This window comes from Phasianus colchicus, chromosome 2, assembly GCF_987193195.1.
Source record: "Phasianus colchicus chromosome 2, bPhaCol1.hap1.1, whole genome shotgun sequence".
In the NCBI taxonomy this organism is placed as follows: Eukaryota; Metazoa; Chordata; class Aves; order Galliformes; family Phasianidae; genus Phasianus; species Phasianus colchicus.
Genome location: NC_143437.1, coordinates 88,435,703 through 88,462,806, shown reverse-complemented (window position 1 = coordinate 88,462,806; position 27,104 = coordinate 88,435,703). Strand labels below are relative to the sequence as shown.

The following is a 27,104-nucleotide window of genomic DNA, read 5'->3' as shown; positions in this document are numbered from 1 at the left end:
GCTCTGGTAATGAGCCGCACCAGATTCCCATAGTCACTAACCTTCACTGTCTTCACCAACAAGGGAATAAGAGCATACCACTCTAATTGTACATTTCAGCTATTTATTACCCTCCAAAATCTATTTAGAGACTGAATTTTCTCTGCTCACTAATTTCCTATCATCCCAGCTTCATTACATGCTTTCAAAGTCCATTAAAAGCTCACAGATGTTTCCTCGTTCTACTCATAACCTCTACTTTAGGAATGCTTCTGAAGGAAGTACTAGCGTAGCACCTTTATTTTGCACCTTCATTGCCAAAGAGCACATCCAGCCTAGCCTTGAACGCCTCAAGGGATGGGGCATCCACAGCCTGCTTGGGCAACCTGTTCCACTGCATCACCACCGTCTGTTTGTATCACCTCTCCTCACGCACCCGCCCACAGCCACCTTCCCACCACCCCTCCCGCCACAACTCCCGCTCCGGAGGTAGGCTGTGGGTCCGGCAGCACCGCGCAGGCGCGGCAGAGCCCGGCAGTACCGCGCAGGCGCCGCGGAGCCGCGCGGAGGAAGTTTGAACGGTGGCGGGCACCGGAGCCGCTGATGGAGTCCGTGCTGAAAGGTAGCGGCCGGGCTCCGCGGGGGCAGCAGCCGCCGGGCTGCAGCGGGCGCCTTCACGCGGCTTTCCCTTTGGGGCTGCCGGCCCTGGGGCTGCGGTGAGGGCCCGGCTGGCGGCGGTCTTCTCGTTCCTGCGCGGCCTTCTCCGGCGTGGCTCGCCCCGCGGCCGCATGAAGGAAAGGGACGGGACGGGGTGGGCAGCGCCGTGGTGCCCCGGCGGGCGGCTCTCGGTGCCGGCGGCCGTCTCTGCCTGCGCTGCCGTCCTCGTAACGCATTGGGCCCCGGCTCGGCGTGCCTTCCGTCTGGAGAAATTTCTCCCCCGCTGGGTGACCCTCTTGGTTGTCGCTTCCCCACTACAGACGCCACCTTTCAGGCCTGTTAACCTACCTTTTTCAAAGCTCTTCTAGCTCAAAAAAGCTCTGGGCTTTCTGACTTTCTCTTACACCTGCAATACAAAAGCTAGAAGCGTTTTCTCCTTTGTGAGAATGGGGCAATTACTGTAAAGCATCCCTTTGGTCCTACAGCTAGTTTGTGCTGCTTTGAAGAGAACTCTGAGTTCCCAGCATGGCCCTCACTGGTAGGAACGGCAGCTGTGAAGGTTTTAAAGCATCTGTTGAAGAAGGAGAAGAAAACCTTGGTTGTTTTGAATATTTTTTACAAGAGAACAGCCCAGCAAAAAAACTGTCCTGGTCCAGTACTAAAATGAATGTGTGTGAAATGAGGGAATTGGTGTAGGCTTATGGTCCCATCAGCATCTGAAGTCAGAACACTGATAGTCATTTATTTCCATCCGATCTGGCTAAGGTGGTCTAGGTTTCCTATTTCTTTTATAGATTAAAAACTTAAGCACTGGAATGGGCTCCCCAGGGCGGTGGTTGAGTCACCATCCCTGCGTGTGTTTAAAAATCATTTGGATGTGGTGCTCAGGACTTGATTTAGCAGAGGGTTGTCAGAGTTAGGGTAGTATGGTTAGGTTGTGGTTGGACTCAATCTTTAAGGTCTTTTCCAACCTGAGTGATTCTATAATTCTAATTTGTAGCAATTAAAAAACATTAATCTTTATGAAAGTACTGCAGTTAGAATGTAATTTTGTTTTACGTTTAAGATCATGGATGATACGTGTGAACTTCCAATTCATTACATAATGTGTGTGTAACTCCTAAAGAAATGCCACCTAAGGCTACAGCAGATACAATAACACTTTTCAAAAGAGCAAATTCTCAAGTACAAAATATTGTACTGCAACATAGTTACCATTGTTAGCTGTGCATTTTGTCAGAGATGAACAAGTATCTGCATGCCAGGCATTGGAGGTGACCCACAGTCAAAGCTTTTGATTTTATTCCTGAGCTCTGAGCGTCTCCTGGCCTGCAGTTTGTTTAAAGTTGGTTTTGGTGAACTGGCATTCCTCCAGTTTTCTGGAATTTTCCTGATGTGCTATTCAAAAGGGGAAATTGGTATGGCCAATGCAGCTATAGGTCATCCTAAGTCAAGCTAACAAAGGGATTATTAAAAGATTCATTTGCTTATCCTTCTATGTCAATACATCTGGGATTGTGGTGGGGGTTTTTTGTTTTTTTAAGATCTACTGAGCCATGGCTATTTTATTCCTTAAAGAGATTCTTAATCTGATTGATAAAGTAAGCTGCTTAAGTGCAATATATCTAAACATCTGTAAAGCAGCTGATGTGAAAATTCATTAGCCCTTGTGATAGATACTTAATTTCTAGGTGATTTGACGTAGATAAGGTGGAATTTTAAGTCAGTTGGGAATGGTTATTTCTACATATTTTTATTGGGATTTGCTGAAAGGGTAATTCCATATTTATTTCAGTATCTTCTGTAGCTTGTGTTATGACAACTTATCTTAACATTTTTTATTTACTTGAAGATTAGCAATGATTAAAACCAGCCATAGAAAGATATTGTTTTGCCTATTGAGTTTGTAATGTGTTCTAAAAGGTGAAAAATTGTTTAACGAGTGTCAATCTTATTAGTTTATTCCAAGTAATTTAAGGGGCAGAAATACTAAAAAAAAAAAAATTCTATTGCTAATACCTGATATATTGTTCAAAGCTATTCTTGCTACTGAGTGTGTATGAAGGGAGTATTAAAGCAAATTATTTTCTGAAGGACAATTTAACTAGTTTTACCACAGTGCACTTAAATATCTGTTGTTTTCCTTCTTCTGATTCCAGGTGTATATGCATTTGTAGAAGTTTGGTCATCTAGCAGAACAGAAAATTACTCGAAAGCCTTTGAGCAGCAACTTCTTGATATGGGAGCAAAAGTAAGGAAACTATTTTGAAATTAATAGAATAAGAAAAATTTTAATTACAAACTTTGCTTGTTCTGCTTGTGTAATTCTTTGTAGTAGGAGTTTTTAAAGGGGCAGGAAGGAAAATAATCACAAACTTGAGAATATATGATTATGCTTTAAAATTCTTATTAGCGGTAGATAAGAAATACATATAAAGCCTTCTTAAGTATATATAAACTTCCTTGTCTGTTAATCTGCTGTGAAGTGTTGGTGTTGCTCCACACTGGGGACAAACCAAATCTAAAGGTCAAAAAGCTAAGTCATTTACATGTTGCTTTGTTTTCTATAACTTGTAGGCTGCTGGTCCATTGTTACTACAGTGTTTTTTAACCGATGGACTGTGACGTTCTTCCACTCAGTCTCCAACAAATGTGGTTCATTTGTAGAAAGTGCTAGTAAAAATACATCTAAAAGTCTTTGTATATGTCTTGGTGATTTTTTCACGTAAAATATATTTGGATTGTAGATGCAAAATTTAAAAAACAGCCAAACAGGCATCTTGCCTTCCTCCACATTATTGCTGTTCAGTGGAGATTTTTTAAAGCCTAATAAGACTTATATGAACTCCCAGTGCTTTGTAAGTGGGCACGTGTGGGTGTATCTCACTGTAATTTAGGAAGTTTTGCTAATGTCCCCAAAGCCTCACTTTTTGTAGGAATTTAGCTGAGATAGCATGACAGAACAGCAGAACAACTCTTTTTATTGTAAAAGGAAATACAACTCACAATAAATAATTTCAATAGTAAGTTCTTTTGGTGGTTTGTTTTTTTTTTTTTTTTTTGGCTGTGCTGTGAAATCTATTAAATTCTGTTCTGATGGCATCACATTATACTCATGAAAAATGTGATAAGGCTTCACAGTTGTATTTTGTTGATCTGAAAGTAGCTTGATAAGATGAAAGTTATATATAAGACTGTGGAGCTAGGTGAGACTATTGAGACTATTCACCAGGACCGAAAAGGGGTGATGCTGTCCTGGCTGGACACTACCTTACCTTTTATTGGGCTGAGCATATGGTAGTGTACTGGCTTGGCTTATTCTGTCAGGAAAGAAAATTATGATTTTTTTTGTGTGTTTTCCACTGATGGTTGGTTCAGATGTACCAAATTGAGGCCAGTGATCAGTGAATGACCTCCAGGGTCAGAGATGAGATGAAAGAGAGGACTACTGCATGTGACTGTACCCTGACTGATGGCTTCATTGTGAGAGGGAGGCCTAAGGTAGTGATGCTCCATAATTTGGTGGTAAAGCCTTATCAAGCATCAAGTGTCCTTAGCATGAGGGCTAAAGCATGAGCCTGGTAACTAGAAATGACAATACATTTGTATCTGGAAGTAATGAATTTTTCTGAAAAAGACCCATTTTTCCTAGATACTTACATCTCATGGGTTTTGTCTTTTGAAAAGCAGTAGATCAACTTGCTATCAGAAATGTTTGGAGAAGCTGAATAGTTTTATTAAAACCAAATGTAAATGCAACATTTTGGGAGCCAAATATAGTGATGCAACTGAGCTAAACAACAGAGAGCTACGTAACTACTTCTGTTTGACTGTTGAGGAGATGTTGCTGTAAAATCTGAATTATTAACTTGATGATTTTGGTATATTCACAACAACTGATTGAACAGTTTTATATTTAGAAATGTTGTTTGTAGAGAATGGAACATCTGGGACTGAAAGCATTATCATTTAGTTGTTATTAGATGTTTGTAACTGCAGATTTAATCAGTTTTGCGTCACAGTGAAAATGTCACTTAACTGACATTTGACACAGTGATGTTAACTATGCTTACCTGAGTTTCCTGTATTTCTCACCCTTGTTTTTAAAGTGTTCTCTCATAGTTGTTTTTTGGTAGCATCAGTCTTTCCTCAGAACTAGAAGTACTATTATTGAGAATTAGTTTGTGACTTAAGATGACGTTACCTGTATTCTAAGTTTGTGAATTCTTCACTAAATGAAAGATGCAACTGGCATTTCTTTGGATAGTGGCAACTAACTTCTGTACTGATGGTTTCATAACAATTTCTGGCTACTTAAACAATAATGATGTAAGATTAGTCATGTAGAGAGAGTAGGAAAATGGAAATGCTAGCACAGAGAAAAGAAATTATGAAAATAAAAGGCTACTGTAGCCCTCCATCTTGTTTTGCATTGACTTGAATAATCAGACCTGGGCTTTAATTGCTTCGAGCTTTTTGCAAATACGTAAAAGATCAAAGCAATCCTTGACATACTGTTTAGAATAAGTTCTTGTGCTAGTGTTTCATGCAAGAGAAACAGACCACTCCGTCTTGTTTCATTAATATTTTCTGACTTTCAGACTCAAAGATGAGATCTCTGTTTAATTCTGCAGGTTTCAAAAACTTTCAACAAGCGTGTGACACATGTAGTCTTCAAAGATGGGCATTCAACTACATGGAGAAAAGCACAGAACGCTGGTGTAAAGATTGTTTCTGTACTCTGGGTGGAGAAGTGAGTACTATTGAGTAACTGAATGTGACCTATTCCACAAAATTCCACAAAAACGACCTGTTTTTTCTTATGTACCTGAAACACTGTTAAGTCTATGAGTAAATGATAACTTATGACATTTTTTTCTATTATAAAATGTGTTACTTCCACAGAAAGATGGTGTGTTATCTATTGAAAATGAGTATGTTGAATTAGCTGCATGGTATATTTGTTTAGTGTTCCACTCTTTTGCTCTCAGGTGGCATGCACAGACAGTGAAGACCAGATATTTATGCTGAATTGAATTATTCCATTTCCATATGAAAAAGTACATTTCGTCAGGGACAAAAATGAAGGAAGTATTTGTACTGTTTCTGTACTTAGTCCCTATAGACAGAATATCTCATAGCAAGAAAGAAAAAGATCCGTATGTAGTCTGTCTCTTAAGATATTTGTCAGGTTCTTGACTACCATAAGGAGAAAGTTATATTAAAAAAAAACCAAAACAACAACCAAGAATTTTAACATCGCTGCCGTTTTGTTTATAGTCCATGGCATCTCCTCTGTGTTTAAGAAGTGATTGAAGCTTAACTTAGATTTCTGATAAAGTGTAAAAACATACTACTGGTTTTTAAGAATACACATATGTTATATTCAAATACTCCAATTCTTAAATTGCTGTGATGATGGAAATTAGAATATAAGTGAGGTAAAAGGGCCTTTTCTTATCAATTAAGTATCATGTGCTTAGGGAAATAGCAATCTGAATAAGATAAAACAACACAGTGCTCTGCAGCTTTGAGATTAAGCTTTTAAGCCTCAAGAAACTAACTCTGTCAGGATGCCAGTACCAAATGAAAAGTTATAACAGTATCTAGAAGAAAATGTAAGCTGTTCAATAGGAAACAAAAAGTTAGTATCTTCCTGACATTCTTAAAAGTATTCCTAGCATTAGGGCAAGGTTTTGGTGTATGTCTTCTTGTAACTGGAGAAATCATATGATATAGAAGATATAGAGATGTGCTTATTGAGGTGGGGGCAGTGATAATGATGAGTGAATAAACTTCTCTGTAATCTTTCTCCTCTGCCATGCATCCCTGCTTTTGCTGCCTGTGCATCTCAGTTTGACCGGCAAGCCCTTGTTCAACCATGCTGGTTTCCTGCCTCCTTTTACTGGTTTCTGAAACATGGAAATGGAGAGCTTGTTTGATCTCAGAAGGGTGTCCTTAACGAGCTGCCAGCTCTGTTTCACTCTTTTGTACATAAGGACAGCTTTCCAGGGGATTCCATCCAATAATTCTTTACACAGCTGGTAATACACTCTTCTGAGGTTCAGGGTTCTGACTCTGCTCTTTGCCAGGCCTGTGACATGTAACAGGCCTGTATCATGGACTCAAGCAGGGCATGGTCACTACAGCCCAGAATGCCTCTGGTCTTAACCCTTTAATGATGTCCTTTGCACTGGTGAGCACCATATCCAGTAATGCTTCCCCACTGGTCAGTTTGTCTTATACCTGGTCCAGGAAGTTATTCTCAGTGCACTCCAGGAGTCTCCTGGATTGCTTGAAGCCCACCATGTTGCCTTCCAAGTAGACATCAAGGTGATTGAAAACTTCAATGAGAAGAAGAGCTAGCAAGTGTGATGCTTCTGGTAGCTGAAGTGAGAAGGCCAGAGATAGGTTCAGAATGATGGCAGACAATGGCATCAAGAATGACTGAACGTATAAAATGATTTTCTTACAAAATGTGATTTGAAGAAACAAGAATTATCCTGGAAAAGAAACGAGAGTGGCGAGTCAGAGGTCTCTCTTTCATATGAAAACAAAGGTTAATATAAAGATTCTGAATAGGGAATGAATGTATATTATTCTTTCTCTAGTAGAAGAATTGGAGAATTCACATGAATTTGAATGGAGACAAATACTGAGAAAATAGTAGATGGTTTTTAGCAAGATGTAGTTAGGCTGTAACTCCTTGCAGAATCAGTGTAGACTGGAAAGGTTTATGTGGATTTTAAAAAATTCTGAAGCAATTAAGCAGTTTTATTAAACAAACAAACAAAAAAATACAATATTGCCTCAGACCATCCTTATACCATGAATATGTAGCAAAGCAAAATGTGAAAGTTTGACTGTTTTCTTGTATGCCCTTGGGTATTGTGATATTGATACTATGTGGTATTTTATCCAAGCTCTACTCTTTGATATTTGAGTCCTAAAAACACCAGACAAGGAAGCAACTCATCAACAATTATTCCAGCATTTCCTGATTGTTCCACTTCATGCCAAGTATTCTCCTACTTTACAGCTGTTGAACCACTACTTATAAACCGTTCTGCATGTGTTCCACTGTTATGTTCCCCTGAGTAGTACATAAGCCTTCATAAGAACATGCCCTTTGACTTGAAAAACTGTAGTATTTGCTTTGCTTTTAAAAAACAGCACAAATTATTAGTGTCAGGGCCTGTGTGAATGTTGCCTGTTACTTAAGAGTGCTCTTGCCAATGATCTGCCTGAGATAAAGCTTCTGCTTCATGAGTGTGCTTGAGCATAAACTGAATAAATGTGGTTCCATGTGGTTTAACAGGAAGTAATGTTATTCAGAAGAAAACTTGAACATAAGATGACCCCTGAAATTTCAAAAAATTCATAAATCCAGAATACATTTCTTTAAAAAAATAAAAACAAACAGGTTTAAAATCATAATCTAGATTTTAATAATAGTCTCAGCAGTTTAGCAGGTTGATTATCATTTTTAATTGGTACTCCAGACAACTCTAAACTCTGTGTTAGCTTTTACAAACATGATCATTAAAGTAATTTGACACTAGGTGTCACTAGAATCACAGTCTTCTAGTGGAATTCTTGTAGTCTGCAAAGGTTTTGGCTCTTTTCCATAACCAGATTTACTACAGAAAACATAGTTCAAGAATGAAACATTACCAGTTCTGACTAAAATATATCTTCCATTAACGTGCTGATAATCAAGTTCTTGTCTCAACACCGTGCATAATGTGCAGATATACGATAGAGATGTATGATATTTTGAGGTAACACAAGTCCCACTAATCTCAATTCAGACTTAAATTATTTAAAAAGAAATCTAGGGGTCAAGTATCAATTTGATTATTTTTATTTTTTTTAATTAAAAAAATATAGAGATAGCTTTACTTCACTGCAAGGGGCTGATTTTAATATTGTATATACAAAGAGAGGCAGAAAATGAAACTAATTGGTAAGAATTAAGAGCCAGGATCAGATGAAACTCACATCCTCGTTTACCAGAATAGGAACATTATCCTTTCTTTTCTTATTTTTCCTGACATACTGTAGATTGTAGGTGAGTCTTTACTATCATCAGAATGGCAAATAACGATTAAGTATCTCATTAGCTAATGAAGAATGAAAACCTACATTCCCAAGAAAAAAAAAAAAAGGCTGAATCTTACAATCATGTGACTTGGTCCAGATTGACTTCATTCAGTGAATTTTGAATGTGTGAGGGAATAGTATAAGTATTATCTTCAAGTTTTAGAGCACCGATACAGCAATTTAGAGAACATCGTAAGCACAAAAAATTGTCATGTCCTTTATTTGATATGTAGTATAAAGTTGCTGGGGTTTGGGTTTTTAGCATTGCAGTGGTTATGCTAGGAATACTTGGAAAGAGTTTAATGAATGCACAACTCGAGTAATTTTTTTTTTTTCCAGCAAAAGTTCTCATTCTTAAAAACTAAAAATGACAGCTCTATTTTATATTTTATTACACAGATGTCGAGAAACTGGAGTACGTGTTGATGAATCTTTATTTCCTGCAGCATACAATAACGAAGGGTTACCACTAAAAGTGAGTAAAATTCTAATAGCCTGACCTCGAGCATTTGAACAGTTGATTTTCAGAGTTTCCTGTAAACTCTGAGTAGGTTTTTAAAGATAATAATTGAGTGTTTATATTGGTATATAAAGAAGTGAAGATCTAAATGATGACAAAATGATCTGCTAATCCAGACCAACTGACTACAATGTACCTTGTGTTTCACTGAGTTGTGACAAGTACTAAAATCCTCATTTTGAGGGGGAAAAGGCACAACTTTTGAGCAGTATTGTTGCTACAAACAAACAAGGAAAAAAGAAAAAAAAAGTTGATAGCTTCATCTCCCTTTTACTAAAATTTGATCAAAAATATCTATTAATCTTTTGTAGTTTCATATTACAATTTGTTTTGGAAAATGTTAACTTTGCAATTACATAGAACTGTTAAAGTGATTATAAACCAGTGTTAAACACTGATAGTAAATACTGTGTTAAAATGGTAGGCAGAAAGGAAGTCTAGTTAGGGCAGATTTTAACCATATACTTGATAGTTTTACATGTCTTCTAGCACAAATGTATGCAGCCAAAGGACTTTGTTGAGAAAACTCCAGAAAATGATAGAAAGTTGCAGAGAAGACTGGACCGGATGGCTAAGGAATTAGCTCAACAAAGGATAGGAATTAATGCAGGTAAGAATTTCTTTGGACTGGCATTGAAATATCTTAGTTATTTCTTGAAAGCCCTTAAAGTGAATGAATTTTTGAGGATTTGTTTATTTCTTTTTATGCTTTTGTGCACATCACTATAACGAATAAAGTTGATTTACATTTTACAGAGCTGCTTGCAAATTTGTGTTTTGTTGGAGTTTTTTTTAAAAACAAAGCAGTACTCAATCTGTTGTAGTACAAATTGTTATTAGAAATTATTATGAATAATTAGTAGTGCACTATTTTCTTTTTTTTTTTTTTGCATAGAAACTGATATACCAGTTTTACTGTTTGAAGATGATGGTTCACTTGTGTATAGCCCTGTTTCTAAAATAAGAAATCAATGCAGTGAAATGGAAAGAAGAATAAATGAGATGAAGGAGAAAAGAGAAAATCTTTCTCCTACAGGTAAGAAGTTAAACTTTATTTATTCATGAGCATACACAAAAGGCCACCATTTTTATTGCTGCATTTTTTGCCACACTTTTTCTGCTGTCTCTCAGAATTACTCTTACTGTACTTTTCTTGAAATATGTAATTACCTAGACTCAAAATGGAAATATCTGAATAGAATTGTGCAAGATAGTACCACCGTAACCAGTTAGCATTAATCATTATGTGGGTAGCATTTTGCAAGACATCAGCCTATTAGCCCATAACTCATTTGAAATGAACGCTGACTGTTTAGAGCTTTGAATCCCACTGAAATGCAGAGGGATACTGATCTATAAATGATGCATGCAGAAAGGGTGGGGCTTGTTTCTTTTACAGTCTGGAATTAGAGCTGTTGTTATGCCGATTTTGTACCTGATGCTGTGTTTTTATGATTTGATCTGAATGCCTCTTAAATATGATGATTGAACCTAAAACTTAAGTGTATTTTTTCCTTTTAAGTCATTTGGATTTGAACTGATCCTAGAGTCTTAAGTTTTTAAGACTCATCTCTTATGTATATTCTGTGCCTCTGACCACCACAGCTGAAGGGTCACTGCACAATACTGCCTTCTTCCCAGGTTTTGCTTTTCTATATTGAAGCCGATGTAAGATGACAAGGAAGACAATTTTAACAAAATGGAATTTCTTAATACAGTTTGGGAATAATAATGACTAGAATAGACTTTTAAGTTTGTAATTTGCCATTATAACTTGGTTGAACTTTATAGCAAGATTCTAAATCTTATTTCCTATTAAATTCTAATGTGAATCCCATAGTTGACAAAGATTGTAATGTTATTACTTCTAAGCCAACAGTTTAAAAGAAGTTCCAAAATGCTAAGGCACCTGTTCAGGTACTGAAGAATGGGATCTAACAAAAAAAGATCTAAGTGAATAAAACCAGTTGACTTGAAAATGCAGATCTTGGTGATTTAAATCTAGACTTGAGGTTTCAAATAATTTATCAGTGTTTGTGTTGTCTCACAGTAGGGAAAAATTTGTAGCATTTGAAGTTTCAAGAAATCTGTCAAATAAATTGTCACTTTATTCCTCCAAATAAAATTGTGAAAAGGAATTATAGAATGAGTTATACATTGATGAAAAATTAAATCTTATTTATTTTAGCATGGCTTGTGTTTGTTTTCTCTTGCAGTTTTAAGGTAATACTTCCAAGGGTTTTGAAAAGCATTTCTGCTGTATGGAGGCATTTCTACTAGCTGCAGAAGTTACCAGATTCTTTGGTTAAAAGATCTCAACTGGCTTAGAAGCGCCCATAATATTTCATCAATAGTTTTCTTTCATTCTTTCATTTCAGAAAAATATGGTGCTGAGTTTTCTAGAAGAAATTTGATTCATTTGAAAAACCTAATAAATTTTTTGTGAGTAAATAAGTTTGAGATACTGTTAAGCAGTCTATAATTAGTTGTCAAAGCAACCACATATCTCTTAAAATTGAACTGTTTTTGAGATATGAATAGATGCTGTAGAAACTTGTATGTCTGCACATAGAGCTGACTAACTTATCATTTGCAAATTCCTAGCTTCCCAAAAGTTTCAGGTGCCTCTGTGTTGCTCACAAGGAGACTGCCCATTGTCTACCTCCATAACTAATTCAGAAGACACATTGCAAGGTAACTATCTCAACCTTACCTGTTAGAGAATTTAAACGTAATACATGATCTGTATATCTTATAGATTTATATATTAAAATAGGACTTTATATGTTTGTTCTATTATTTATATTTAAAGTTGAATTATCTTGGTTTTCTGCTAATTGGCAGAGTATGCAGGAGTAAGAATTCAAGGAACTGGAGCAAGAGAAGTCACAATGAGTAAATGTTGTGCCTTACTGCTGTGTTGCCTGTGTCACTTTCTTGTGTGACAAGTAATTCTATTCCTTGTTAATGGCTTCTTGTTCTGGCATTCTATCAGTTTACTGATAAAGGAATTCTGTAGAACTGGAATAGGCTCCCCAGGGAGTGGTTGAGTCACCATCCCTGGATGTGTTTAAAAGCCATTTGGATGTGGTGCTCAGGGGCACGATTTAGCGGAGGGTTGTTAGAGTTAGGGTAGTATGGTTAGGTTGTGGTTGGACTCGATGATCTTTAAGGTCTTTTCCAACCTGAGCAATTCTATGATTCTATGTATGGAACACCGATAGTGATGTGATGTGAGAACAAAGTAAAAAATAGGACTCTCAAAACTGGACTGTCTTCCAAATTTCCAATGGAAAAATTTGAAAACCTAATGCATTCTCCAGCTTAAATATTCAGAAAGTGACATGTTAAGGTTCTTGTAGTCAGTGCTTTAGACTTTAGTGCCCATGTTTTGAGGTAGTAGCAGGACATAAGGCAGAGAGTGATCATGAAAGTTGTTGAGCTACATCTGTAGGTTTCTTAACAGCATTAAGAAATAACGTCCACAATGAGTTACGTACTTCATACTGCATGTCTCCTGTCAGTCAGAACAAAAAGATAAGATGGATTTTAGTAGTAAATAAGAAGTCAGCTTTTAGAATTCATAATGAAGACCATTTGATTGGTCTGCCTACTCCATTCTTCTCCAGCAGTGAAGTGTGTGCGTGTGTATGTGTGTGTATATATGTGTATATATATTTAAGTGTTGTACTGACTTCATACAGAAAATTTGTCATGCTGGCGTACATGAGAACAGAGGCAAAATTATACACAGTGGTATCCTGACACAGCCAGATATGCCTTCATGCAATTTCAGAAAGAAGTAGAAGCTTGATACTGGAAATAGCGTAACTATACCACTAAACTCTTTTATCTCAGTAAAGTGGTTCTGTGCTGATAAGGTTAAACATCAGTTTGAGCACTTTACCTTGAATATGCCCCTCCAGCATTACAGCTGCACTATAGATTTTTATATTACGAGGGCTGCTTTGAAAGTAATGCACTCTATTTTATTATGTTGGACCTTCTCACCAATACTCCATTACATTTTGTTGCCATGTGACAGATGGCAGCAGAGGGGCAGTCTGACAAAATGATGTCTGACATAGAAGTGTGCATGCAGCAAATGTGTGTCACTGAATTCCTCCAAGCAGAATAAGTGACACCTACTGACATTCATCACGCTTGCTGAATGGTTATGGAGACCAAACAGAGGGTGTGAGCACAGCAAGGTGGTATGTTTCAGTAATGATGCCATCATAGCAGCTGTGAAATACTGGGTCACCCCTGCTAGTGCAGATTCCTATGAGTGCAGTATGCAGACTCTTGTTTGTTGCTGGCAATAATGCACAGCTAATGGTGGTGACTGTGCTGAAAAATAGTGTTTTGTAGCTAAGAATTTGTTCTATCAAATAGTGTCCTTATGATCTTTCTATCTGTTGTAGTTCCCACAGAAATAAATAGCAGCCTTTACTTTAGGAGCGATCCTCTATATCCCTGATGATAGTTTCCATCTCTGATATTCAGTCATGGTGACCCTTTTGTTTGTTTGTAAGGCTTATGAGAGTGCGTTGGTTGACATTTCAATTGCAGCTTAATTCAGAATGTACCAAATTATACCATATGTTTAAATCATTATTTATATTTAGTGAGGAAATAAGATTGCTGTTTCCCCTAAAACCTACAGCAGCACTAACAAAGGAAGTATTGCTGAAACTTTGCACTCAGCATACATTTGTTGTAAAAAATAGAGTATAGAAAATTGTATGGAACAACTGGATTCTTAAAATTGTATTTTGAATAGTCAAAGATGCAAGCCTATTTCAGAGGAATTTACTGTGAAGGGTTATGAATGTTTTTTTTTATCATCTCCCAGAATAATTTCTTTAGAATAACTAAAATATATGTTATCTTTTTCCACGTTCTGTTTGGTTTTATTGCAGTATGTTGGTACGTAGATTATGATACTACTGTGTATTTAATTTCTTCCTAACTCTGGGAAAACTACAGGAAGATGAGTAATTCTGTGATAGCTAAAATGATTATATAGATTTCAGCTAACTCTATCAACATAAAATCATGCTGCTTTTCTCACACGTTAGAGATTTTCTCCGCTTCGTTTTAAGATAGGGTTTGTAAATACTTAACACATAGAAATACATGATAGTAAAACTTATTGCAGCTTCTCGTCAATATACTTTGTTTCTGTTTAATGACTTGGCCACTGAACATTCAGGTAAGTGGTTTCATCCTTGCTTTTTCTTTTCAATAATTTCATATGTGTTTCACTTAGAAATTTTGTTCTATTCCTGTTTTCTTAACTGTCTATTTTGCTACTATTCATATTTTACAGGAGAAAAAAAGAAAGACTGCTTGAACTCAAGTTGTGATGACTTATTTGGAACTATTACATCAAAGAGACAGAAAAAAGAGGTAGAAAACATCTGCGATACTCAGACTCGTACTCATGTTTCTGTGAGTGCTTCAGTGAATTCTTCCTCATGTGGCTGTGAGCAGAAGAGCTTAATTCAGAAGCAATCTAGCAGAAGAAGCTTAGGTAAAAAGCGGATTTTGCAGAGTACTTTGCATGATAATTTGTCTTTAGAATTAAAGATCTAGAAAACTTTTCAGAGCAAAACCATAAGGATGAAAGTACAGTGACTACTTCAGTTGCAAACAAAACTTATCTTCTACGAATCAAGGACTTGGTTCATACTACTCCTTCCCAAAAAAACTGCTGAGTTAATTACTCTTAATAGTGCTTTGAATGACAGTCTCTCTAATTCATTTGTGAGCAGTGAAGAATTAAATGCACGTTCATTTGATATAAGGTTCCCTTTTGGCAGAAGTGATAGTCTTACAGAACACAGAAAAAGAAATCAACTACAAACATTGTCTAGCTTTAAACTGAGTGTGTCAGGGTCTAAAAAGGAGTTCTTGCACTGGGTTACTACAGATAGCAAGGATCTGTGTACTGTTGAGACTTCTCATGATGACTTCTTTTTCTCATCTGATTTGAATAAAGTCCAGCTACAAGGTCTAAAATAGTCCCAGAATCCTCCTGAAGTTTCCTGCAAAGAATCTTTTAGAGGCATGGGCTCAACTGATAGGTGTTCCTGAAAGCTACATAGTATTTATGAGAGAGGCAGAAAAAAGACTTTTACAGCAAATCATGCTTTAATAAAGAAGTTGTTTACATTAGCTGAACATACAGAAAGCATGCCATTAAATGGTATGCCTGATGGTGAAAAAGCTGAAATTGCAGGTCTAGATTAAATTTTGAGAACGATCTGCCTCAGTATGCCCATGCCTATCCTATAGAATCAGCTGTACTCACACTCCTGGTAAGTCTATACATAGAGACAGAAAACAAAAGAATACCATACTGCATTAGAAATACTTGTACAACTAAATGCAAAATGTCATTCTCAATGGAAAAATGCTTGAGAATTACACAAAAAGAAAAAAATGCTGCAGTCCAGACTTTTACTTAAATGACTGTGTAGGAGCCAGAAGAACACACATTTGTATTCTCATATACTGCAAACATAAAGTCATCAGGAGATAAGGAAATTGGCTTACAAAATGCAACAAAACTGTGAGCTGCCTTCTTCCTATAATGCTTGCCATTCTGTAAGCCTTATGCTGCTATTCAGGCTGAAAGAACTGGATCTGTTCAGCCCGGAGAAGGGAAAGCTTTTGGGAAACTTGTTTGCTGCCTTTCAATATATAGAGGGGTTTATAAGAAGTAAGGTGACAGACTCTTTAGCAGGTTCTGCCCTGGAGACATTCAAGGTCAGACTGGACCAAGCTCTGAGCAATCTGATCTAGCTGTAGATGTCCCTCTTCATTGCAGTGGAGTTGCACTACATGACCTTTAAAGGTCCCTTCCAACTCAAACAATTCTGTCATTCTGTTCAAGACTTGTTTAGGGTAACAAGTTCTTCATCCTTTTAAAGTTATGATACTTACGTGAGCTGTCTACAAGTAACTATAAAGCATAGCATTCCCTGTTAAAATTATTCTTATTTCACAATTTAAAATTACTGTTAAAAGCACAAAATCTCTAATGGGAAATAAACCAAACAATTTCTAACTTTTGCTATAATGAAGAGTGATTTTGACATTTGAGGGCACACAGAATCACATAATATTCTGAGTTGGAATGGTCCCTTGAAGATCGAGTCCATCTCCTTCACATGGGGCAGCTGAACAATGTGTGAAGTAAGCATCTCTTTCAGTTATGGCTTTGTTTATATGGAGCTGATCTTTGCTTTTAATAACAATTTTAAGAATATTATTTATACTTGAGCATTCTTAATTTAGTTTGAGAAGTCAGGAAAATTCTAGAATGATACTGTGAAATGCTCAGTTCCAATAATTTTCCATCAGACAAAGATCTCAGTGAAGCAGCGAAGTTTTTATTCATTATTGCAATAGTGGGCATGTATGCCCTTGTGGCAAAGGAAAAAACATGCACTTGATCAGTAATGCACTTCTCATTATATACTCTTTTTTTCCTCCCATCATGGATACTTTCATCCTGGAACTTTCATGTTCCCCTATTGGCTAAGTATCCAGGCTTACAGTCTAAGCAACACATCCACTTTTCCAAATGAAGTCTATCACCAATCTATTGTTTTTAGGATCATTCTGTACATTTCTATGGATACAGGAGAGCAGTATTCCTTGAAGCTGTTACACCTGTTTTCTTCTGTGCTAGGCTTCCCTACCCTGCTCTCCATTTTTTCTTCTCTTACTACTTATGAAAGCCACATTTAAGAAGAAACCCATATCAGAAAACATCTAAAGGTTACGAAGCCCAATTCCTGATTTATGATATCTATTATGCTGTGCTAGCAAGCATAAATTTAATTATATGTTTAATTTTACATTTGTTTAGCAGTCTTCCCCTTGTGTATTCCTTTGCAAAAGCTCAACATTATTCACGCTTGATCATGCTGGGTTTTGCTCAAGCTTTCTGGATTTATTTCCTACCCTGGCCAGGATGTCCTAGTCTCCGCTCTGTTCTGCTGCTCAGCATCTTTCTTGTGAAAAACAGCTTTGCATCCATTATAACCTATGCAGCCATTTCATAAGAATGTTATAAGTTCAGTAAGGGCCTATGCTTTGCTGTTGGACGTATCTACTGCAAAAACAAAAAACTTTCACAAAGCATCAATACATTATATAAAATTTATTATTTAAAGAGCAGAACAATTTTGGTTTCATGCTTGTGAAATCATTCACTGGAAATATTACAGGGTAACTGTGTATATATCAGTGGGAATTGAGCTGATCTGCTTTTTTGGATTCTTTACATCTGTGTACATCACTATACGACATTTAACAAACAAACAATAAAATATAGATGCAGGTTTACATTATGTAAGTGTACAGCCTCAAATGTATGAACCCACTGAATGTGTTTTATGCCTCATGACAATGTACTGAAAGACATTCCTTAATTGCTGCATTTTGTAATATCAAAGAATAGTGTTTTCTTATTAAGGAATAAAAAAATAAGGAAGGAGGAAACATATTTTACTTAGCTGTGTTAGTTAATTTGAGAGTTAATTCTAAATCATGGATTCTAGTGATGAAATTGAGATCAGTATTCTAGCATGTTACACTTTTATTGGACAACTTGTTTAAGCTCACAGATTTTGGAGTAGAGGATTAAGGAAGGGTATTCAGCAAACAAAAGTTACCAGACACTTTTCCTTTTTTTCCTTTCAATCCTTTCTGGTTATAAGCTCATCTGAAAATAGCAGAGATCGCTAATAAAAACTGAGTTGTATTTTCACTATTAATGGAAGTTTTGTGGAAGAAAATTAAAATTGTGTTTTAAACTTCTAACTGTGACACTGTAAAATGTAATACTTGAATATTTATTAAATATAGTTTTAATACATTCTGATGTTTATTTTCTAATACTTATTTTCCTTATTTCACGTCCACTTTAATTAGTAAATAAATAGTAGATTGTTTTGTTGTTTGTACATTTTACATGGTTTGAAAACTGGTAAATAGTATATTATTACTTACTCCTTACATATGTATGGTTAGGAGTGATAAAATCACTGTAAGATTGACTCAGTATCTGTATATGTTTAAATATCAAGCATTTTTCTTATCCCGTTTTTAAGTTAGGGGCGCTCCTACTCTTTGGTTTTAAAGTAGAAATTTAACTGCTGGGTTTTGCATGTCAGTGCCTACATTTCTAGCAGTTACAGGATGAGCATAATGGTGCTTTGAGTTTAAGTTTATGGGTATACAATAATGCCATTGTGAATGTTGACAATCTGTGTCATTAGCAGTCTTAGAATTTCCTTGTCATTCATGTTTTAAATCATGCCCAACCTGCAGCCTGCAGGTCACATGGCAGCTAGAAATGTGGCCTCACAAGACTGTAAACTGTTACCATTATCATGTCATTTTAGCAATATTTTTCATGAATAAATGTGCATAGCTTCAGTACAGGCTGCATAGGCAGCAACAGAATGCTATGAGAGGAGGGCACAATGCACTGCTAACTCTGCCTGTTGCTCTCACCACTGCACTCAATTGAGCCAAAACCAGCATACCTTACATATTACACGCGTGCAACTTGGCAGATAAAACACCATGATTGCAGATAATATTTCAACTGCCTGTGTGTGTGCCTGTGTGTGTGTGGTGTCATTAAGCAGACATGTAAGTTTTCTTATTTAGTTAATAAGCTTGAGCTTGTCTTATTGTGTATAATAATTTCATAAGTTAGTAAGTTAATGTGTTTATTAGTTTCACTAAAACAAGGTCAAGTATCCCACTAGTTTTTTGTTCTTGTTGCCCTTTTTTATGCTTTAATAAGAAATATTTTTTTCAATATGGCCAAGGCAGGCCATCAACTTGGACACCCATGTTATACATCGATTTATCTTGAAATCCGTTCCATCTGCTTACAGATCTTTGAGTAGGGCTGATGGTAAGATAAGTTGGCACGTGAACTACACCGTTTAGAACGCTAATACTTAAATTTAATGAATTTATATGACTTAATGTCAAAGCTGTAACAATAAATAATATTAGGTAAAGAGTACAAGGTTATTATTATTTTTTTTTAATCATCCTAAAATCACTTAAAGTTGAACTGGAGCTAGCATTATTTCCAGTCTTGACAGTATATTTAAGGCTTAACTGAGTGAATTTAGATATTTATAGTGAATATGGGATGCAAAATTATCTTATTTGGCCAAAGGACATGAAGTAAGATCAATTATTGTTTAGTAGGTGTTGTTCAAGACTGAGATAAGGAATTGGAAGTATCATTCTGTTATTCAGTACAAAAATGATCAAGTGTGATTTAGATGGGTATGTTTTACCTGAGGTACTAGGTCTAGAATGTTGAGATAGGTGCTTAATGCTTCTAAAATACCGTACATATCTTTAAAATTAATCAATTAATATTATTCTACTTATCCTTTAAAAACAGTGAGGAATGAAGAAGAGTTATGCTCGATTCCTTTGTTTTTTTATCTTCACAAAAACTTAATTGTAATGTTTTAAAACAAGACGGACAAGTATTTCAAAATAGAGAGATGAGTTAACGATTATTTTGATGTTGAATTTATAAAGTCTGATGACACTTGCCATAAAAGTATAGAATAGTAGATGTGTTGTAACTTAACTGCAGTGACACTTTAAGATATTCATAAAGGAGAACACTGCAGATAAAGCTTATAATAAATGTTTATGATTTGACTGAACAAAAACTAGCCCATAATATCTAACCATTACTTGCTTTTTAACTCAAAATATCATATGGATTTTTGAAGATAATATTCTCATTCAGTGGTGATAAATGATCGTGAATGATGAGAAACTTAAATTGTAAATTAAAGCCATTCTGTTGTAATTTGTTGTAATAATCGAAAGACCTCTCAGTTATGAAGATGTTGATACCAGCCACTGAGCAATGTTTTAGGATTTAGAAGACCTAATCACACAATGAGTTTGCTGAGTGTTTGGATTAAATTTGTGGATAATAGTGGGTACAATTGCTTCCATCAATTCTCTCAACCTTATTAGAAATGCCCTAGGAAAAGCTACTGAAGGTGAAAACCTTACTTTTGACTGAGCAACTGTTTTTAATAAATTAAAAAAAAAAAGTAATAGTGAGCAGAAACATGGGCAGGGGAAGTAGGAACTGGATTGCAACAAATAACCCTTATGTAATATGCAGAGTCCTTAAGTTGATAATTATAAAGGTGATGGACTTTCCCTGCTGTCTTGTAAATGCAGACAACAAATGAGAATGAAGCCAAACTGGAAAGAAGTCCAACCATCACTGGAACTTTAATCCAAGTCTTTGGATTTAAATCTAAGTGGGACAAGATTTAAGGTTCTTGAACATTTGGGTCTAGAGAGTCAAAAGGAATATTTGAGCACTTCTCACTGCCCTGCTTCCCTGTCAGAAAAAAAAAAGAAAGAAAGAAAACAAGATGCTTGTGTATTGTCATTTTACAGTGAATTAAATGACTGGGAAGTCTACTGGAATTTAACAGACTGATACCTTGTTTTTAACCAGTTTTCACTACATAGTCCTCCTGCTTGGGGTGAAGCAATGGAGTCAATCTCCTGACATATTTTGTGGCCCAATATCTTTTATTTAAGATTGAAAATAAATGTTTAGTAGTAGCTTTCTAAACTCACATTTCCCAAACGGTGACATTTATTTTTCTTACCTTCTTTTTATTGTGTGGCAAGATCTTTTGTCCTCTTGCCATCAGTCTTGCTGTATGATTGAAGATGATGGACCTTAATGCAATAACAAATACCTAGGTCACTTCAAAAGTAACACCTTCTATTTATTTCCACTGAATAGAATAGGCAGTTAGACTTTTAAATGTGGTAATATTGAAATAGGATTATTTGTGAGGAGTTGAATTTAGGTCTCTTCTTTAGGTTTCTTTAAATGAAACATTAATGAATGTCCTAACATGGATTAAATTGAATTAAATTTAGGAAGAACAACTTACCTCATTCTTCAGAAATTAAAACTTCATCAAAAGATAGATCAAAGCTTTTTCGTCTTTTGCAAGCAAGTTAACTTCTCAAATGAATCCAGAATTTTATCATTTAGAAACAAAGTTGACAAATTAAATATATGTAAATTTAAAAAATAAGTGATGAGAAATACTGCTTTTTGTCGTATATTATAGTACCTTCTCATGGACGGTGCCTTTTTCTAAATAACAAGACCTATATACTTGCATGTGCTGTCAATCCTTGCATGCTGACAGCTTGCTTGATTTGTTTACAAACTGTCATTTGAAAACATGTTTTGGACCCTCAGGTTATTTCAGATAAAAACAGTGTGTTCTGAAAGCACTCATGTTTCAATAAGAAATATAAAAACATAGCACCAGTGCTTCTAAAATATTTCTTAATGTATTCATAGAAATTGCAAAGTTTGAAACAAAAAGCTGTGTTGCTCATTCTCTATTTGTGATTAATATGCAGAGCTAAAAATACTAGAAATTACAATTAGTTTTATAATTAGTTTATTTAGAAGATGAGAAACTGAAGGATAAAGTCAAGTGCTCATGTGTCATTTTTCTTTTCATAACTGAAACAATGGAAAAATAACTGATGCAAATTTTTAAGTTAGATTTTTTTTAATTGTACTGAGCTCTATAAAGTGTGGCAGTTTCATTTCAAGTTTCTAAATTTGTATTGTGTTTGGTTTCTAGGTGATGAAAATCACGTGTCAGAGTATGATGTTACTTATGGTTCTTGCAAAGTTTTTAATGGACAAAAAAATAAGCACAATGGGAGGGGAAGAAAAACCAGAAGACCCCAAAAGGTGAGTTTAACTGGACATATTGTTAAGCTCTTTTTGAAGAATCACTGAGTGCCTTTGTACCTACAAACAGAATATGCATGCTCTATGCAAGTCTTAAAAAAAAAAAAAATTCTAAACCTTACTTTCTTTGAAATATTACATGAAAGGTGCTCAAAAACAATGCATATGGCCACTGAACTCAGCTTTCTGTAAACGTGTGGTGCCAATCGTGTCACTGCATTTTTTTTCTCATATATGTGTAGTAGATCATTCACTATGGCTGTTTCTGAAGAATAAATATTCCATATTTCTTCTTATATTCTTTTATTTAAGGATAGCTTTAGCAAAATTTATGATTTGAGCTCAGTCTTGGTAGGAGCAAATGAAGTGAGATGACTGGGTCAGCACTGGATCTTAAGATCACTTTGTCTTCTGAAAGTTTTGTTACAATTAAATGTAAAACTGATAAGCAGGAAAATAAATAGTAGCTCTTTTCATCACTACTATAGTAAATTAAAATGAGCGCTGAATTGTTTAAAAAATGGGAAGTCCTAAGGCACTGAAGAATGTAACAACATGAAACAAATTGGACAGATGTTTCATTGTTTTCTGTGAATCTGAAATTGTTTTCTGTGAATCTGAAAAGATTTATTAATTTTTTTTAATCTTCTTACTCTGAAGTTCTAAGCAGATGCAGTTACCAGGCTGTTCAGTCTTTTAAGCATCTTGAAGATAGAATGTTATTTTTCATGGCCCAGTCATCTGCTCTTGTTCAAAATTACAATTTGACTTCCTGCCTGTGTCTTACTGCTTGTTAGTTTTTAAATTGTGCTGTGGATGTGTCCCTGTTCATTGCAGGGGAGTTCAACTAGATGGCCTTTAATGGTCCCTTCCAACTCAAACAATTGATTCTATGATTCTGTGAAAGTGTTCACCTTCTTCTTCTAAATACATACAGTCATATCAGTTGTAAAACTAATAAGAATTATTTAGAACATATAAATCAACTTCACTCTAGATCTGTGTCCTACAATAAAGATATTAAGAATGCTTCCTCATTAAGCTGAAACACCTGTCCAGAAAAATTTCATTTCCTGTAACAGAAATCTTACGAAAGCTGCTAAATATGTATCTATAAACAGTCAATGGTCATAAGGCTGTCTACGTGAATGATACCTGGAGATTTGTCACATTTATTGGCACTCATTCCTCTTCTGAGTAATTACACTACAAGAGCACTGCATCGTAGTGCTAGTTTTGATTTTATTTTCTTAATTAAAGATCCCAACATAACATAATAAAAAAGAAGAAAAGGCAGTAAGAACTTGATTTTTAGTTGTTACCCTTTTTCAAAGAAGAGTCAAAACTTTGGCTTTACAGAAGGTGGGATGTTTTAACGTTTCTCCTTGCTTGTTGCAAAGCCTGCTTTGTGAGGTGTTTACTAGTAACATACACTAAGCAGTAACTGAAGAAAATTCGTATTCAGTGTTTTCAGATAGCTTCTTTCATATCTATCCATTTCACTCGGGTGATTTGATTTGAATGTCTGCGACGCAGTAGCATATGCTTTATTTCTTTTTATAAGTGTGCTATTGTAATTTTAAAGTTTCCAGTTGTGGTTTGTTCAAATTAATATTTAGACAGTGTTCTTTTTTTCCTGATTGAAACATAAAAAGAACATTACAAAGTGTGTTACATTTAACACACCGCTTGACTGAAAATAGCAGCACTTGCTATTTTCTTTCAGCAATTGTCTGTTAATCTGTATTAAACAGTTATTAATGTTTAAGATCTCTTGCTCATAATTCATATGCGTACATATGTACAAAATTTATAAAGCCACTGTAGGAGATCCCTAGGAAATACTTATTGAAGAAATTTTAACAGGATAATGTCTTGGACTGAACTGTGCTAGGTATCTACGTTTTTATAAATAAATAAATCGCAAAGCTTCTCTGATACCAGTCAAACTTTTTTTCAGGAAGCTTCCTAAAAGCAAACCAAACATGATGTGAATTTTTAACAAATATAAATACATTTTTGCAATGGCTGCAGCTTAAACATTGTAACACTTTGCCTAGTGTTTGTTGAAATGACAGTGAAATTAAATTAGAAAATATTTCCCTGAAGCAAAAATTATGAAATTCTTCTGTTTTGTCTATTGACAGAAGTCATAATCAAGATATCTTTGTTTAGCTGCTTCTTCCTCACAATGTTAGATTGCATTCAAATTTCCTTTTCTATCTATACTATTAATATAGACCTATTATTTTGCTCTTTAACATGGAAGACTTCTAATCATAGCTACTGAAATTATGTAAATTGTAAGCTAAAGAAAGCTCTGAAGACAGAGCAGTTTTAATGACAACTCCAGGCGTGCTAGGGGAAGATAATAAATACTTTCAGGAATCTTTAATGGAACAAGTTTTTTGTTCAAACAGAAAAAGAAGATAAACAGTAACAAGAGTTTCTGTGTGTTGTTAACATTGAAGTCTCTAAAGGTAGATTCAAAAACATATTTTAAAAAATGATCTATGTGTAGTTCCTCTAAAACCTCCTAGTTTTTAGATCAGTCATTGAGCACAGTTCCAAATTCTTCTCACGCTCAGTTGATCAAGATATATATTCTGATTTAATGCCTATGAATGTCAGCAGATGGCTTCCCTGATCCAGAAATGTCAGTTTATGATACTGGGTTGTGGAGGTAGAATCAAACCTTTACATACAAAAGGTACAATTTTCAAAGTTTTTATAATCGAGGGACAATTATTAAGTATCTTGATGGATAATTAAAATCATATTTTGTCAGAGAAGGCAATATGGACCTAATAGAATCCATCTGCAAAAAAATAAGAGTTCTTCCATGATAGTTAGGAAGCTTTTATGGTATGGACCAAATATCTGTTGCTGTAATTTTAGGTGTAACTGTTTTGATCCCAGAATGTTTCATGTTCACAAACTGCCATATATGAAGTAATCCTGAAAATGCCTGACTAGCTCTAGCTGATGACAACTGAATAGTTGATTATTGTTTAAATCTAGTCGTCTGCTTGGTGCAGCATAATATTGAAAATAGGAAATGAGATTTTGAGCAATCAGCATTGTGAGACAACTAAAAATGACAGGATTTAATGGTATTTATCTATTATTTAAAGTCACATTATCTTCAATGGAGTGCCTGAAATAGGCCACTGAATGGCACATTGAAATTCAACAGGAAAGTTTACTTTTACTGATGAGACGCATCTTATGATGTTACTATGACCAAAATGTAGCTGTGTTCATTAGTTTGTTTCAAACATTCAGAATTTATAGTAATATTGACATCCAAGAGCAGAATATAAATAAGAAGCGTTAATTATTATTTCATACAAATGGAATTTGCAGATACTCATTTGATAAAATTCTTCTTTATTTTAATGTAATGTTAAGTAGCAAAAAAGTAAGCCAACTAACTAAATTCTGTAAGAGTGATCTATGAGTAAAACTAAAATGGGTATCGCAAGGTAAATATGAGATAAATAGAATTGCTGAAAAAGTATTTGCAGTGAAAATTTGAAAACCAGAGTTTCAAAATACTGCCATGGTGACTTACTACTTACTGATAAGTGCTCAAGCTTTTCTTTCCAGGACATAGCTCAGTAAAGAGTGCCTTTGAATCTCATGTTTGGAGGAAGTTTTGTATGTCTTGTTTATATTGTTAATCTCATAAGTATTTTTACCCAACCTTTGCAAGGCAGTTCTGATTTTTGACTTTGTCCACAAAGGCACTGACCCCCCACAGATCCCACTTTTAGATGAGGGCTTCCCTAGCAGAAGCTGAATTCTTGCACCTGCTGCTGAACCCTACAGTGAGTGCTTTGTGCCATATCCTGATGGCAACTTCATAGTTATAACCTTGTGGAAATGCTTACATTCCTTCTATGAAAATCTGTTGGTGAACCTGGCTGATTTATGGCCTTGAGTCCCTAGAAATCATTCTGTATATGATAGGTTTCATGCCAGCTTTTTTGGACTAACCTCTGAAGTGTGATGATCTATTTCTTAATTTGAAAAAATTGTCTTTTTAAGTCAGTACCTTTCTATGGCAAGAGATACAACTTCCTCTCAACTCAAGTTTAGAGTGTTTCCTTCTTCCACAGGCACACTTACAGCTACTGTTCACACTCATAGGTTTGCGGTTTAGAAAACTGGAAACGTATCAAGACAGTGATATAGGTCATAGTTAACTTTGCAGTTTGGCAATTAGGAAATTGTTCTAGAGTCTTCCATACAAAAAAAAAGTAGATATGGGTAAGATTTTCTTCCTTCTGAGAAGAAAATCCTAGAATCCCAATTTCTGTGATGTACATTTATGCCATCTCCATACTTTTTTGTTAGAAGTCTATGGGATCTGATGGTGGAAGATGGATGGAAGATGGACAGCTTGGGTGCAAGAAACAAATTCAACTTTTTCTGACTCTGAACATGAGGGAACCAGTGCATAAGAAAGGAGAACATATATTCTTTGAGTGCTTGAGACATGCATACTTCATTACCAAAGGAGTATGCACAGTGTCTTAACTAATTAACTGTAAATCACAGTTCTTTTCTACTTTTGGGGTATACTGTTACATTTAACGGTGAGGTCATGCCAGAAAGCCAAGCAGTCCATTGGACTGGAGCTGATTTGGTAAAGATTCAGCACAACCTGTTTCCTTCTTCGCATCAGAAATGATTAAATCAGTTCACCATGAACTTATTAAAACATCTTTTTGTTTGTTTGTTTATGATATGTTTAACTCTTGAAATAACGGATGTGCTACATAAAGTTAAAAATATTTGGTGTAACTCTGTAGACTGGTAATCATTTAGTTGGTGGAACTGTTTTCATAGCTCTTGAAAATTATGATAAAACAATCTGAACAAAATACTTACTAAACACCGTTTCATCAACATTTGTCATGTCTTCAATAATATTATGTTAGTAAATTAACACTACCATTCTGTCTACATCAAAATTAAGGTCTTTATGGATTAATGGTGTGATCTTTGTAAAAC

At 35.4% G+C, this 27,104-nt stretch overlaps 1 protein-coding gene across 4 annotated transcripts in view; it reads left to right on the top strand.

Annotated features, from left to right (window-relative positions):
• The first annotated feature begins 509 nt into the window (after positions 1-509).
• Positions 510-27,104, top strand: part of MCPH1 (microcephalin 1) — a 122,018-nt gene continuing 95,423 nt past the window's right edge. For all 4 annotated transcript variants that reach the window (XM_031611213.2, XM_090136293.1, XM_090136292.1 and 1 more), the window contains exons 1-9: positions 510-601; positions 2,796-2,887; positions 5,271-5,389; positions 9,139-9,214; positions 9,749-9,869; positions 10,155-10,295; positions 11,864-11,953; positions 14,592-14,795; positions 21,973-22,085. In XM_031611213.2, the coding sequence (XP_031467073.2) occupies positions 583-601; positions 2,796-2,887; positions 5,271-5,389; positions 9,139-9,214; positions 9,749-9,869; positions 10,155-10,295; positions 11,864-11,953; positions 14,592-14,795; positions 21,973-22,085 (975 nt within the window). In that variant the 5' untranslated portion in view covers positions 510-582. The remainder of the gene's footprint in view (positions 602-2,795; positions 2,888-5,270; positions 5,390-9,138; positions 9,215-9,748; positions 9,870-10,154; positions 10,296-11,863; positions 11,954-14,591; positions 14,796-21,972; positions 22,086-27,104) is intronic.